This window comes from Garra rufa, chromosome 9, assembly GCF_049309525.1.
Source record: "Garra rufa chromosome 9, GarRuf1.0, whole genome shotgun sequence".
In the NCBI taxonomy this organism is placed as follows: domain Eukaryota; kingdom Metazoa; phylum Chordata; class Actinopteri; order Cypriniformes; family Cyprinidae; genus Garra; species Garra rufa.
Window position 1 is genome coordinate 11,333,042 of NC_133369.1, and position 15,794 is coordinate 11,348,835.

A 15,794-nucleotide genomic window follows, 5' to 3' on the forward strand; every position below is an offset into this window, starting at 1 on the left:
ACAAATAATAAAAATGTTTTTTCAGCAGCAAATCAGAATATTAAAATGACTTCTGAAGCATGCAAAAAATTCAGCCTTAAAATCACAGGAAAAAATTACATTTTAAAATATATTCAGATATTTTAAATAGTAGAAATATTTCAGAATTTTACTGTTTTTCCTGTACTATGAATCAAATAAATGCAAGTTTGGTGACCAGGAGAGACCAGAAGAGAAAAAAAGCATTAAAAATCTTGCTGTTCAAAAACTTTTGACTGGTAGTGTAGTATTTAATATAAACTATCATCCAAAGATTTAGAAGAGTTAAGTTTTTTTTTTTAAATGTTTTTAAATATATACATAAATCAGTAATATTGTAAAATAGTATTTCAATTTCCAATAATGTTTTAAAAAATATATATTTTAAAATGTAATTTATTCCTGTGATGGTAATGATTTCTGAAGGATCATGTGACACTAAAGACTGAAATAATGGATGCAAAAATATTAGCTTCGTATCGCAGGAATAAATTATATTTTAAAATATATTCAAATAGGAAACTAATTTTAAATAGTAATATTTGACAATATTTTGTTTCACTGTATTTTTGATCAAATAAATGCAGCTTTGGTGAACAAAAGCATTAGAAAAAAATCTTTTACCTTGGACCAGTATATTATAATAATTTTATAATGCATTATTATAGCTAATATAAATTGTACTTTTTTCTACTATTTTAAATATTTCTCTTTATATGTGGTAATAATAATTATTTTCAGCATTTCATCTCTCGGATGGTTTTGCTTATGTTAGCATGATAAACAATTTTGGTGTCTAATATTAAATTTACTTTTTTTTTTTGCTTATCTTAAGTCCTGCACAGTAGTATTTTACAGTCACATATACAAGTGCTTTTGTTTTCCTGTTGCAGGGTGAAGCTGTATGAAGGCACCGAGATGGTGGCTGACTCCGATGTCGTGATCGACACCTCCATGAGAGGGGGCCGCCTGGGGGTGTTCTGCTTCTCTCAAGAGAACATCATTTGGTCCAATCTGCGCTACCGCTGTAACGGTAAAGATTAATCCACTCTTTGATATTTAAATCATGATCCCCAGACCCTCAAATCCAACACTCAGAGTCTGCAAGAAATCTAAAACCTACAAATTCTGAATAAAAGTCATTTATTGACAAAACAAGAACAGGATTACAACAATAAAACAACATATCTTTTCCAGATACTGTTCCGGAGGACTTCAGTACACACCGTAAACAGGTTCTAATGCACATAAAGGTGTGAGAGGAGCAAGACGCCCTCCGTCTCTCTCTAAACCCTCTCTAGACCCAGTGTGGGGCCACTGAACTCCTGTGTCAACTCCGAGGGGCCAAACAACCAGGACAGATGAGAGATTTACCCAGCGTCTGAGTCACTCCGGATGAGGAGACTGAATGAAAGGAGAGAAAAGACTTTTATTTACGTTTTGTGTTTTGTGTCATTGCGGAGCCGTATAATGTGTGAGTATGAGAGACTACGTATGTTTGAGGAGTCCATTAGTGTGTGTTTGCATTAACAAATGTCTTGAAATAAAGGGATATGATGTATTTTCTAGAACACAACAAATACCCAACAGTACCATGGTTCTTTAATCATTATTATTACATGACATGAAGACAAATCAATTCTAAAAATACCAAAAATGACAGCTTAATAAGTCAACCCCAGAATTCTACTGTTTTGTATGCCAATAATGATGAATGAGAGCAATATCTATGTATATATAGCACAATATTTAGTAAGTAGTAAACTAATAACTGCCACATACTCACACCGGTGTTAAATATACACCTACAGTCTGGCGCCGCCCTAGCGGTCGAGCTCTGCTGTTGTGGCGGGAGATTGCAGCGGGGAGTCGCGTGTTCCTCGTGGTCAGGGAGGCCGGGACGAGTGCAATATTGGCGGGAGATTGAACAACAGTGCACAACATCCCACACCTGCCAGACCGCAGGACTACAAACACTCTTCTAGAGACTTCAGACTTCTCCTCAGAACTACAACACAGATATTTTGTTTCTATAATAAGTTGTAATGTACTCAATTTGAACATTAAAAGTTATTTTTAAATTAAAAGTTTAGCTTGTTAAAAGATAAAACAGTAAAAAGTTCAAATTTAGTAGTGAGGGCGCATGCCGCAGGTGGGTTTTGGAGACCATGAGGCCACTAAAGTCTTCGCTTCATGAGTTTTGAAAGTTTTTTTTGTCAACAATCAGTCAGTAATGTTCTTATTAACCCATATTAGCATGTAAAACCGTCACAGTAACACAATTATCACAGTACGTGTTGTGTAAATATGCAGTACTAAGTCTATAGTGTGTGGGAAAATGTGTTATATTACATTTTTTAATGTTTAGTTAGTCAGTTTTGACGCAATTCGGGCATCGATTGCATTATTTACGATTATTTATTTTAATATAGCCTACTGACAGACAAATATTTTACGTTGAACATAGCATTTTATAAGTTTAACCACGCGAAATCGTCATCGTTCCAAGTGTTCCTGACGAACGCCTACTTGGTTGAGAATCACTGTTCTAGACGACCGGTTGCTTAGTAACGGGGTAATCTGTTGACCAGCGAATAGTCCAACAGACAAAGATTCACAACACATAGATAACGTATGTCTATAAAGAAAACAACGTTGTTTAAGATAAGTCACTTAAGTATATATTCTCAACAAATACCAATACCAATACTAATCATGAAATAGAAAGTTTTTCTCGTAGCCCAACAAGGAGTTTATGACTCACCTACAAGTTCACAACGCTGTGTTAGAATCACATCGCTGTTTGTCAAGTTTTATCTTTTATATATAGTCCGGTTTCATGCTTTTGGCGCGTCTGTAGCTCGATGGTTCTGGTTTTGCCCAAAATGTGAGGGGCACAAAAGGACCTGCGGCCCCGCAGCGCCCCGCCTCCATCCAGCCAACAAAGAGCCTGAAACTCACTGATGCATGCATGCATACTGCAGACAACAGAGCAGATCACACTCAAACACACACACAGTCGCAGATCACACTCTGATGCATGCATGCAGACACTGAGATGCATCCAAACCAGTATTCATGTGTGCAGTAGGCTCTAAACTGAACGTCTTATAACAATTATTTTAATATTAAAAGAAACTTTTAAGCATTAAAAAGCTCCTGGCCGTGATGTGTTTGAGTGTTTACAGTTATTCCGAAGCACAATTTTGTTTGGTTTGCATCAAACTCGCTCTATTTGCGCACGCATGTTAAGCGCTGATCAACACCGCCACCTCTCGGACGCGCTCTGAACTACAGCTCTAGCTTTCGTTTCTCTTTATTGGAGAAGGGTATTCATGTTCATAGGTTTTATTTAAACACCAGCAAATATCCACCTTATATTTGCCGTAAGAGTGGGCGCGCCCATTTGTCAATTTTATGGGTCTGGCCTCCGGTCTCATCCGCATTATGAGCTGTACAAAACAAATCGTTTTGCTGCTTGACAATACTATTTTAATGTATTATCTTTGGTTTGTAGTGGAAACAGTTTTACTGTTTACTGCACGTTGCTATTGTTCTCGTTATTTTCCTATATTGGCTAATGCAGTGGTTCCCAACCACGTTCCTGGAGGCCCCCCAACACTGCATGTTTTCCATGTCTCCTTAAACAATCACACCTGATTCAGATGATCATTGTATTAGTAGAAACTCACAAGACCTGAAATGGATGTGTCAGACAAAAGAGAGATGCAAAATGTACATTGTTGGGGGGCCTCCAGGAACGTGGTTGGTACCACTGGACTAATGAACCGGAAGTCACGGCCATACTCCCACGTTGAAAAAGTCAAAGTCAAAGTCAAAGTCAACTTTATTGTCAATTCTGCCACATGTACAGGACATACAGAGAATTGAAATTGCGTTACTCTCAGACCCATGGTGCATACAAGTAACATTAAATACAAAAAGTAACATTAAATACAAACAGTAACATTAAATTCAAACAGTAACATTAAATACAAAGGTAGAATAAAAAAATACGAATAAATAAAAATAAACATAATATATAAAAAGTAAAAATACAATTAAGGGCACATGGTAGAGAGTGCAAACCATGTAAACAATATAGTGCAACAGAGCTTATAAGTGTGTAAAAATAAGGTGGATATCTTATAAGTGCAAACTAATGACCTTAGTTATTATAAGAGAGGCTCTTTGTGGCATACTGAAGGTAGGAAGCTGCTAAATGAACCCAGAGATGGGCAAATACATCCTCAAACACACTTTTAACACCAAACAGAGAAAAGAGACAGATAGGCTAAATCACACAAACAACCCCTTCGCTTTAATCTTCGCAACAGCCCCTTTGCCTTTTAGATTTTCATTAGAACATTATTGTTTTGATGTTATGTAGATATTTTCCTCGTAACAGCTTTCAGCAGTGAATGCTAGGGGACTTAAGGACACATGACTAAGTCTGTCATTAAGTCAAACTTAGTCAAAACGTATGGTTTAAATTCTTAATACGGTTGAAGTGGAAAGTTTGCATACACCTTGCAGAATCTGCAAAATGTTAATTATTTTAACAAAATAAGAGCGATTATGCAAAATGCATGTTATTTTTTATTTAGTACTGACCTGAATAAGATATTTCACATAAAAAAATGTTTACACTAGTCCACAAGAGAAAATAATAGTTGAATTTATAAAAAATGACCCCATTCAAAAGTTTACTTAATACTGTAGTTACCTGAATTATCCACAACCAAAAAAACAATAATTAATAAATAATTTTTAGTGTTAGTTGCTCATGAGTCCCTTGTTTGTCCTGAACAGTTAAACCGCCTGCTGTTCTTCAGAAAAATCCTTCAGGTCCCACAAATTCTTTGGTTTTTCAGCATTTTTGTGTTTTTAAACCCTTTCCAACAATGACTGTATGATTTTGATATCCATCTTCTCATACCAAGGACAACTGAGGGACTTATATGCAACTATTACAGAAGGTTCAAATCATCATCATTGATGCCCCAGAAGAAGAAAAAACAATGCATTAAGAGCTGAGGAGTGAAAACTTTTTGAATTTAAAGATCAGGCTTATTTTGACTTCTGGGAAACATGTAGCTTCTGAAAAAAAAGTACACATCTTCATTCTGTTCAAAAGTTTACACCCCTGGTTCTTAATGCATTGTGTTTCCTTCTGGAGCATCAGTGAGCATTTGAGCCTTCTGTAATAGCTGCATATGAGTCCCTCAGTTATCCTCAATGTGAAAAGATGGATCTCAAAATCATACAGTACTTGTTGGAAAGGGTTCAAATACACAAAAGTGCTAAAGAAAACATAATTTGTGGGACCTGAAGGATTTGTCTGAGGAACAGCAGGCAGTTTAACTGTTCAGGACAAACAAGGGACTGAGCAACTATCACACAAAACAAAACAAAAATGATGTGAATTATTCAGGTAACAACAAAGCATTAAGAATCAAGTGTATGTAAACTTTTGAACAGGGTCATTTTTTATAAACTCAACTATTATTTTCTCTTGTGGACTGTATGTAAAAATAACACGCATGTCCCATCTTATTTTGGTAAAATAATTTACATTTTGCAGATTCTGTAAGGTGTATGTAAACTTTTCACTTAAACTGCATGCTATATTAAAATTATTGGTTATTATTTTTGATTTGTAGGCTATCCACCTTATTTTGCAACGCAGAAGCAACTGTTCATTGTATGTGCGAGATTTCCGCTTCATTAGCTGCTGTAAATAAATAACTAGAAGAACAAATAAAGTACAGTAACGGGCAAAACTTTTGCGCCACAAACCGATGTGTTTATGATTATGATAATAACTAAAAAATAATAGGATGACAAAATACACGTTTCCAATACTGTACAGGTGAAAAAACTGCTAACCAGAAGCCTCGCACAGTCAGAAGCTACAAACGGCCGAAACCGCTCTTACGTTAAAAATAAGACGCGTAACATCTCTAGGAAGATACATATTTGTGTGTTTACAAACAGTTTCCACGGAGCGATTGGAGCAGCTCTCCGTCAGCTGGTGCGCGTGTGGCAGGTGCGCGCGGCGGGTGATTTACGCGTCTCCCTCGTGCGGGACGGTGACGCGGGGGTCACACCGCACATGAGTCCGTCACATGAGCGCGTCAGAGTCAGAAGTGACTGCGAAAGATCTCGACAGTATACAGGAGAGAGCCCTCTGAATCTGTGAGTTTCTATCTGTTATATATGCATGGAGTTAATAATTAGCAGTATAACTATATAATGTAGCCTAATGTTTTTGTTTACATTGTGTTTACAAGAAAATACTTTCAGTTTTTCTACTTCAGAATTTCACGTTTCTTTGTAGGAGTGTGAAATTTACTAGCAATGTCTGAGTAAAAATTGTTTCTACTTTATACAATTATTTTTAAATGGTTATGTTTATGCATTTAAACAAACATTATTAGAATCAGCATAAGTACTAAAGTTACTATTTTTGTTATTTTACTATGGTTTTGCTTTTTTTAATTCTGAAAGTATTTTTACCATAGTATTACTACCTGATACATCAATGCACCATGGTATTGCTTCAGTGTTTTCTTTGTAAAGAATTGTGCCCACAGTAAAATAGTGTAACAGCACCATAGTACAGTATTGGTAATATTATGATACTTTGCTGCACACTATAGTACTGAGCTATATATTAATATAAAAAAATATAATATTAAAAAAAGGTAAATAACGGTACATTTTCTGTTAGTGCAGTTAGTGTACTGTGTGTTTTTGTTCATTAATTTATTTATTTTAGCAAAATGCTATTTATGTTCCAAAATCAGTTATGACTGAGTTCATATTTTTTGTTAATTTTGTGAAATAATAAGCATGATATCTGACATCAATAATAATAATGAGACATTATTTTATCCTCTGTATAAAAAATACAAAGTACATATTTCCAGAGCAGTCTTTACAAGACAATACTATTTCGTGTTTAATTTAAATTTGAAATTTTAAAAAAGTGTAAAAAGTTGTTATGTTTACTTTCAAACACACACAAACAAAGTAATGCACATGTGCACGCTGTGCCACAGACGTCAAACTTCCAGTCACGTCTAACAGGAAGGCAGCTGATTCAGGACTCTGTGTTCTGTGTGTGAGACTGAGCAGCTGAAGCAGCTGTTTGTAGGAGGATTCTGTGTCCTGAAACGGTTAGTATGAGCATTTAGACACGTTGGGAGTGGAAACAAGCTCTCTTTAAAAGTGCTGGCACACCAGATTCAGTATGTTTCACTTCAGTGAATGATTCCTAAGAATTCAACTGAAATTAGACCGCGTGAAGGGAACGGAGAGCTGTTGAGTTTCTGCTGTGTGTCTCACACCTGCTTCTATGCCACAGAGCTTTCAGAGCCCAGTCTATTTCCACTGGGGCAGGTGCTGGAGGGGCAGGCTGGTGTGGAGGGGTATATTTAGACCCCTCTATTTCTGCCCTGCAACTCCTGTAACTGCCGTCCCATCAGCTAGAATAAATATCAGCTGTGAGTGTCAGAGTAGACAGGAAAGAAAGCTGTGCTTCCATGCACAATGTGATTTTAATGAGATTTAAGATATTTGCTAAAAATGGGCTCCAGGTTTGTTCTGTTTAAACTTAAATGATTTAAGTCTGTTTTGACAGATTGTTCATATTGGAGCTGTTGGTCAAGTGCAAACACACATGTAGGACTGGAGTTTACTCTCGAGTTCCACCACTGTTTGTTCTCGAGTCTTAGTAAATAACGCACCAGTGGTGAGAGTCCAAACTGCGAAATATCCCCCAGCAGTACATACATGTGAAAGCACTTTGCATGACAGATTATTTCTATTAAGTGATCTGATCTTTTATCTATGTACAGTAGTTGCAGTATTCAAACTGTGTTTCAGTGACTATGAAGGAGTTCACAACATGTACACAACAGTCCACTGGCATTTATCAGATTCTTCTTTCTCTCCCAAGGCTGGTCAACATGACATTATGTCTCTTGATGGGTCTCAGAAGCTTGATCAGATGAAATCTTGAGGTAACACACTACTATGTTGTTTTAACATTATGGATGATGCATTATGTTAGATGAATGTTCTGGTTTTTAGATTTGAGTGAATTTATTTGGTTTGTCTCCCTCATGTGGTTTTATATAGTGTGTTTCAGTGCCCAGAGCTTCAGCACCTGTGCGGGCACCTGTGAGCAGGCCGTCCTGCCTGTGTCTGTATGGATGGGAATGGCCGCATCAGCTGTTGGTGGGAATCACTTACACACATTATGGAAACACATTGTGATCATTGTTACAACAGTCCTGCTCTTTAGTGCTCCTTCAGGTAAGTGTCCCTTTTTAGCCTGACAAAAAGTTCAGTAAAGGTATCAAATGATAATATTGTGGTACATTGAAATACACCATGGCAGTGTTAAATAAAAATTAAAAGAGGTAATTGCGAGTTTTTATCTCACAATTCAAACTTTTTGTCTTGCAATTGCGAGTTTGCATCTTGCAATTCTGACTTTTTCCCTCAGAATTGTGAGTTATAAAGTCAGAATTGTGAGATATAAACGTGCAATTCTGAGATTATATTAGTCTTTTCTCCCCCTCAAAATTTGACTTAATATCTCGCAATTGCGAGAAATAAAGTCAGAATTGCGAGATACAAACTTATTTCTTGCAATTCTAAATTTAAAACACACAATTGCAAGTTTATATCACATTTTGAGAAAAAGTCAGAATTGTGAGTTTTTTTATTTTATATTTCATAATCTTGATTTTTTAACTCACAATTGAGTTTGTATCATGCACTTCTGAGAAAAAAGTCAGAATTATGAGTTTATAACTGCAATTCTGATTCTAAAACTCGCAATTGCAAGGTTATATCAAAATTGTAAGGTAAAAAGTCAGAATTATGAGTTTTGTGAGTTTATATCTCACAATTCTAACTTTATAACTCTCAATTGAGTTTATATCAGGCAATTCTTAGAAATAATAGTCAGAATTGTGAGTTTATAATTACAATTCTGACTTTAAAACTCACAATTGTGAGTTTATATCTCACAATTTTGAGGAAAAAAAGTCAGAATTGCGAGTTTGTATCATGCAGTTCTTAAAAAAAAGTCAGAATTATGAGTTTTGTGGGTGTATATCTCGCCATTCTGACTTCATAACTTCACTTCTGAGAAAAAAAGTCAGAATTATGAGTTTATAATTGCAATTCTAATTCTAAAACTTGCATTTGCAAGGTTATATTAAAATCGTGAGGAAAAAAAGTCAGAATTGTGAGTTTATAATGAGTTTTTAAAAAAGGGCTCCAGGTTTGTTCTGTTTAAACTTAAATGATTCAAGTCTGTTTTGACAGATTGCTCATATCGGAGCTGTTGGTCAAGTGCTAACACACATCGAGGACTGGAATATAAATGCAATTCTGACTTAATCGCGAGTTTATATCTCACGATTTTGAGAATAAAAGTAAGAATTGTGAGTTTTGTTAGTTTATATTTCACAATTCTGACTTAACTTGTAATTGCGAGTTTATATCATGCAAATTCTGAAAAAAAAGACAGAATTGTGAGTTTATAATTGCAATTCAGACTTTATAACTTACAATCGCAAGTTTATATTTCACCTTTTTTTGAGAAAAAATTCTGAATTGTGAGTTTGTATCACGCAATTTTGAGAAAAAGTCATAATTATGAGTTTTGTAAGTTTATATCTCGCAATTTTGACTTTTCAACTCGCAATTGTGAGTATATATCACGCAATTCTGAGATAAGTCAGAATTGTAAGTTTATAATCACAATTCTGAATTCATAACTTGGAATTGCGAGTTTACAATACTGAGAAAAAAAATTGAGAATTGTAAGTTAATATCTCGCAATACTGCGAAAAAAATTCAGAATTTTGATTATAAACTCACAATTGCGAGTTGTGAAGTCAAAATTGCGAGATTTAATAATTGCAATTCTGACTTTATAACTCGCGATTGGAAGTTTATATCTCACAATTTTAAGAACCAATTCAGAATTGTGAGTTTGTATCACGTAATTCTGAGAAAAAAAGTATAGAAATATGAGTTTATAATCACAATTCTGATTTTATATTGAACAATTTTGAGAGAATATCAGAATTGCGAGTTTGTATCACGAAAGTGTTCATTTCTGTTCCCAAAAATGAAAATTCTCTCATGAATTACTCACTCTCATGTCGTTCCAAACCAGTTAGACCTTTGTTCAACTTCAGAACACAAATTAAGATATTTTTGATGAAATTCTAATAGCCTTTTTTATTTTTTATTCAGTGGCGGAAATGGGCTTCCATATTTATATTAGCTTTATTTTAAATTAGCTTTTATTTTAGTTTGAGTAATTTTGTATAATAACAGCAATAAAAAAGTTTATAATATTTCAATTAAGCTTTAATTCATATTTATTTCAGCTTAAACTTTCAAAAATGCATATGCAAAAGCAACACTGAAGAGTTTTTGTTTTCTTGTTTGTTTTTCAGTTTGGAATAACAATAACAAGACCATATTACATTTATTTACATGACGCTCCAACGAATTAAAAAAAAAGATATGAAATGTGTCTCCTTTTTAGCCTTGCAAAAATGTATACAATTTTTACAATTTAGGTATGGCTATAATTTATTTTTATTTCAGTTTATCTTATTATCTTATTTCAAATTAATTTAAGGTTTTTAAATGTGTTTTTTTAATCTAACATTTATATTTTACATTATTTCAGCATTATTTCAATTAATAACAACTGTTTTAGTATGAATAAAAAAGATTGCATTACATTTTTTCCATGGCACTCTGATGTATCTTAAAAAATATGATTGGATAAATGCCCCCAACCAAATAAATAAATCACTGTACCATGGTACAATGTTAGTAAAACCTGTTAATTTTATATTAATTTGGAATATGACTTATATGTTGAATGAATTCTGGAAATTGAGCCAATTTTTAACATTGCACTGAAATTAGTTTTCTTTGCTTACAGTATGTGCACAGTGTCGCATCTTGCGATGCAACTCCGATTTTGTGGCTGCGACTTTGGAAATTGGCGTCAATGGAGGAGGGGGTAAGGAGGGCACTAACACCGGCTACTGCAGTGCCCTTCGGTCCTATGCGCTCTGCACCCAGCGGACAGCCCGAGCGTGCCGTGGAGACCTGGCGTACCACTCTGCCGTGCAGGGCATCGAGGACCTGCTCATCCAACACCGTTGCCCCAAATCAGGCCCCACGGCTCAACCGCGACCCCCGCTCCAGGCCCCTCTCTCAGGAGATGGATGCTTTTATGAGAAGGGGTTTATGCAGAGGGAGGGCAGGGCCCCAGAATATCTGCACTGCGGGGTGTTTGGAGACCCTCATATCCGCACATTTAATGACGAGTTCCAGACGTGTGCTGTGCAGGGCGCATGGCCTCTCATAGACAACCAGTACCTGTACATCCAGGCCACCAGCACGCCCACTAGAGGGAGCTCTTACACCACCGTACTCACAAAGGTGTGGAACAAATCACATGCAGACTTTTATCCTCTTGTAAATACAGTGGTGGCCAAAAATTGTTGGCTGTTGTCTCCTTGCAAACAAAACTCTCACTGAATTAAAATTAATGGCAAAATTAATGTTTATAAATGTAAACTAATATTTCCTACTGACATACTACAGCAAAAGAAATCTAGGCTCGATTTCACAGACAGGGCTTAGACTAAACCAGGATTAGGCCATCGTTCAATTAGGATAATTAAGTAGTTTTTATAAACGTGCCTTAGATAAAAATAATAATAATTTTTTACTGGTGTGCATCTAAAGACAAAACAAAGGCACTAATATATTTTAAGATCAGTCAGTGTAAGTTTCTTTCAGTTGAAATGGGTCAGATTTACATTTTAGTCTAGGACTAGGCTTAAACCTTGTTTGTGAATCCGCGGGATAGCATTCTAATAATTTGATTTAGGCCACCACTGTAACTCTCATGTAACTAATTTTAAAAAAACTGGTGAGATTTCTCTAGAGGGTGTACTTCAATGCTTTTTGTACCTCACAATTTAGATTTTTTTTTTTCAGAATTGTAAGTAAAAAGTTGACTTTGCGACTTTATCATTTCTACTTTTTTCTTCTGAATGCTGAGTTTACATTAGTAATGTAATTAATAACTCACAATTTAGAGATTTTAAAAGACAGATTTCAGATTCAGACAGTTAGAGGATGTCATACATCTATCATACATCTAGAACAAATGAAGTTTTCAGTTGTCTGTTTTCATTCATTATTGAAGACGCACAAGTCACTGGATTTGCTAGTTACTGGAAAGATACTCAGTTTTGTTTGAGGTACTTAAAGGGATAGTTCACCCAAAAATGAAAATTCTATTATTAATTACTCACCTTCATGTTGTTCCAAACCTGTAAGACCTTTGTTCATCTTCAGAACACAAATTATGATATTTTTGATGAAATTCAGTTTTCTGACCCTGCATAAACAGCAATGCGAGTAACATGTTCAAAGCCCAGAAAGGTAGTAAGGACATAGATAAAATAGCCCATGTGACAGCAGTGGTTCGACCTTAATTTCATGAAGGTACAAGAATACTTTTTGTTTTCAAAGAAAACAAAAACAACAACTTTATGTGAAATCTCACATAGACTATTTTAACAGTGTCCTTACTACCTTTCTGGGCCTTGGGACGTATGAGTTGCGTTGCTGTCCATGCAGGGTCAGAAACTCAGAACCACATGAGGGTGACTAATTAATGACAGAATTTTCTTTTTAGGGTGAACTATCCCTTTAAAAGTTTTTAATTTGCCCATAAATAAGGTTTATTTTTAAGAGTGTATGTGAGGGACTCCACATTTCAGTTAGTCCTTCAACACAAACACTTTTCATCAATCTATAAAAGGCTTCAGCATTATTTTCATCTACTTTAACACCCAATCAATGTCTTTTATATCACTTCTCCCCTCATATGAGCCTTTCCAGCTCAGAGGGAGGAAACAGATTTGTCTTCTTTCAGAACTGCTGTTCAGTGCTTTCAAACATACTGGGTTGTGTTAACGCTATTTTACAGCCTGACATCTACTGATGAATTGCAGTGAATAATTAATAGGACGCGCATAATTAGAAACGTGCACGAGTTTAGAATCAGTTCTGTTTGACTATCCTGCACCTGACAGTTCTCCACTCTCTGTTTCTTCATCAGATCACGGTTATCTTGAAAAACTGGCGCGAGTGTGCAGAGTTTCAGATGTATCAAGCGGAGCTGGATAACGTTCCTCCGGCGTTTGTGGATGGTTCTGTGACCGGCGGTGATCGCAGAGGACATCAGAGTCTGCGCGTTCACTCTCACGACCCTGGCCGACACGCTGAGATCTGGGCTACGCATATTGGGACGACGATAGTAGTGCGACAGGTCGGCCGGTCGCTGAGTTTGTCTGTACGTTCCCCTCGTGGGATTGTAGAGTCCTATACACCTGAGCAGGACTTGCAGTTGTGCGTATGGGGGTGTCCGGTCTCACAACGACTGGACATGCCATATGCACATCCGTCCATACCTGCGTACACACACTGTTCCTCACTGCTTCTGGTGCGGGATGTGTATTTCCAAGCTTGCTTGTTTGATTTACAGGTCACTGGAGATTTGAACTCCAGTGCATCAGCTGTGGCTGCATTAGAGGACGCTCGTGCAATGATTTCGGACCCTAATAGGGTTCACCTGCTGACGGACAGGGCAGGTAACAACCTTCCGTCATTGGCGGTAGTGTTGGCCTTAATTGTTCTTGTAGAGACTCTCAGACATGCTTTCTTGGGCCCAGTGTGACATCTAAAACACTGCACTAAAACATGATATTTAAGGGATATTTATACTATTGTTTAATGTTTACATCTCAGTGGTTTGGAAGTTTGTGTTTTGTGAATAGAGGCTGTCTGGACACGGCCTTGGAAGAAAAATTATTTTATTGTATGTTTCAGTGTTAAATGCACATCAAGTGTGTTTATTATAAATGTAACATTTGTGGATAATTTTATCTGGATAAACATGAAAAAATAAGCAAAAATGCAAGTATGATTGATATTTGCTCTTGCAACAGTGTTTTCTCAAAGGTGGGTGAAATTTTTGAAGGAGTGTATTTATAATAAAGAAAAAATTAACAATATTTCCACAGAGCAGAAGTTAATGAAGGTCATCTGGGTTTTTTAATTTAGTTTAGTTTTCTGTTTGTGTGTGTGTGTGTGTGTGTGTGTGTGTGTGTGTGTGTGTGTGTGTGTTTTCTAGTTTTGTTTTAGTATTGTTAATAATTAGATTTCATTTTAATTAGAGTATTTAGGGGTTGCCATTGTTAACCTTATATCATTTAATTTTTTATGTTTAGTGAAAGTGGGTTAAATTTCTTTTTTTAATTTTATTTTTAACAATACTTTAAAAAATATTTTAAAGGTGCCATAGAATGCATTGAGAGAATATTTTAAAATTTTCTCTGATATCTACATAGAAGGTATATGGTAAAAATAGGGCAAAAAATCTCCAGAAATTGTTTTACAGGTTCATTTACAACCTAGGATTTGCCCCTAGAATGAAATGCTCTGTTATTTGGAAGCTTCATGAATACTAATGAGCTCCACTCTGATTGGCTGTTTCACAGAGCTCAATAGCTTGCACATGGATAAAAATATATTTTTAATTAGGAGCTCTAGCCGCTTTTAATATACAGTTTGTTGAATCTGCCGTTTTGAATCGCAGATATTTTAGTGTGATTACTGTGATCGCATGTGCTCTGTGTAAAGTTACAATGCAGACACAAGTTGAGCTGCTCCTCAGTGATTCTCAAGATCTGTAAATCATTCGCCATCATCAACACAGTTATTTCTCCATCATTTACCATCATCAGTGCAGTCATCTCTCTGTTTATGTGGTTAGTGAAATCCTTTGTATTGCAATGTAACAGGCTAGCGCTAGCATTAAGCTAAGCGTGTCCCTTCAGTGGCTTGCCTTGTTTAACTGATGTGCTGACGTTACTGATGATTGGGCGATGCAAATGTTGGAGGCGTAACTATTAACGATCTCGGCGATATTGCGTAACAGTCGGGTATATGTTGGAATTGACCTATTTTTCGGTGGTCTTATGCAAATACTAGATTTATATAAGAAGGAGGAAACGATGGTGTTTGAGACTCATGGTATATCATGTCCATGTACTGAACTGTTATTATTTAACTATGCCAAGGTAAATTCAGTTTTCCATTCTATGGCACCTTTAAAATATTTTTTAGAAATTTTAATTGTCTTCTTATTACATTTGTTTATTTTTCTGCAGGTTTGGCCTCCATATTCATACTAATGTTTTCAAGTTACATTTTTAATTTGCTAACAATATAGTCACATTTTTGTACTGGAGACACAGAATAATGCAGTTCATGACTTATTGCAATCATCATCAAAGCTAAAAAAAATAGTAAAAGTTCAATATTGAATGACTGCACCGTCAAACCAGTGCTTATGTAAATATCGTATTTGGGAAGTTAACTAAGAAAATCCCCCCTTTTTTCAGTGATTTTTTTCCCTCTCATAGATCTTGTCCAGAAATTACTACAGAAAGTCTATGGAAGACCATGAAGATCATATGATACGATCCGATAGAATATATGAGCAGGTTTGAGATGGAGGCTTCAGTTTCATCAGGGTGAGGATTACAGTGATGGAATTTTTACTCCTTGTAAGTGACCAGAAATTGGTCACTATACTTTATATGCTTGTTTTATGTTTATATAATGTGTCGGACAGATAA

At 35.8% G+C, this 15,794-nt stretch overlaps 2 protein-coding genes across 2 annotated transcripts in view; both read left to right on the forward strand.

Annotated features, from left to right (window-relative positions):
- Positions 1-1,600, forward strand: part of thbs3a (thrombospondin 3a) — a 27,054-nt gene extending 25,454 nt beyond the window's left edge. Inside the window, exons 22-23 of the mRNA XM_073846611.1 lie at positions 912-1,051; positions 1,216-1,600. Coding sequence (XP_073702712.1) covers positions 912-1,051; positions 1,216-1,277 — 202 coding nt within the window. The 3' untranslated portion in view covers positions 1,278-1,600. The remainder of the gene's footprint in view (positions 1-911; positions 1,052-1,215) is intronic.
- Positions 1,601-6,141: 4,541 nt separating this feature from the next.
- hjv (hemojuvelin BMP co-receptor) lies at positions 6,142-14,144 on the forward strand. The gene is made up of 5 exons (XM_073847596.1): positions 6,142-6,216; positions 7,982-8,045; positions 8,164-8,340; positions 11,009-11,514; positions 13,211-14,144. Exons 3-5 carry the CDS (start codon positions 8,238-8,240, stop codon positions 13,826-13,828), a joined length of 1,227 nt encoding a protein of 408 aa, XP_073703697.1. The 5' UTR covers positions 6,142-6,216; positions 7,982-8,045; positions 8,164-8,237; the 3' UTR covers positions 13,829-14,144.
- Positions 14,145-15,794: the final 1,650 nt, after the last annotated feature.

Bases quoted from the DNA above. Each gene is read 5' to 3' on its own strand.
- hjv (XM_073847596.1), top strand. From the start codon at position 8,238: ATGGGAATGGCCGCATCAGCTGTTGGTGGGAATCACTTACACACATTA. The intron at 8,341-11,008 runs GTAAGTGTCCCT...CTTTGCTTACAG, and splicing joins GCTCTTTAGTGCTCCTTCAG to TATGTGCACAGTGTCGCATC. The intron at 11,515-13,210 runs GTGTGGAACAAA...TTTCTTCATCAG, and splicing joins ACACCACCGTACTCACAAAG to ATCACGGTTATCTTGAAAAA.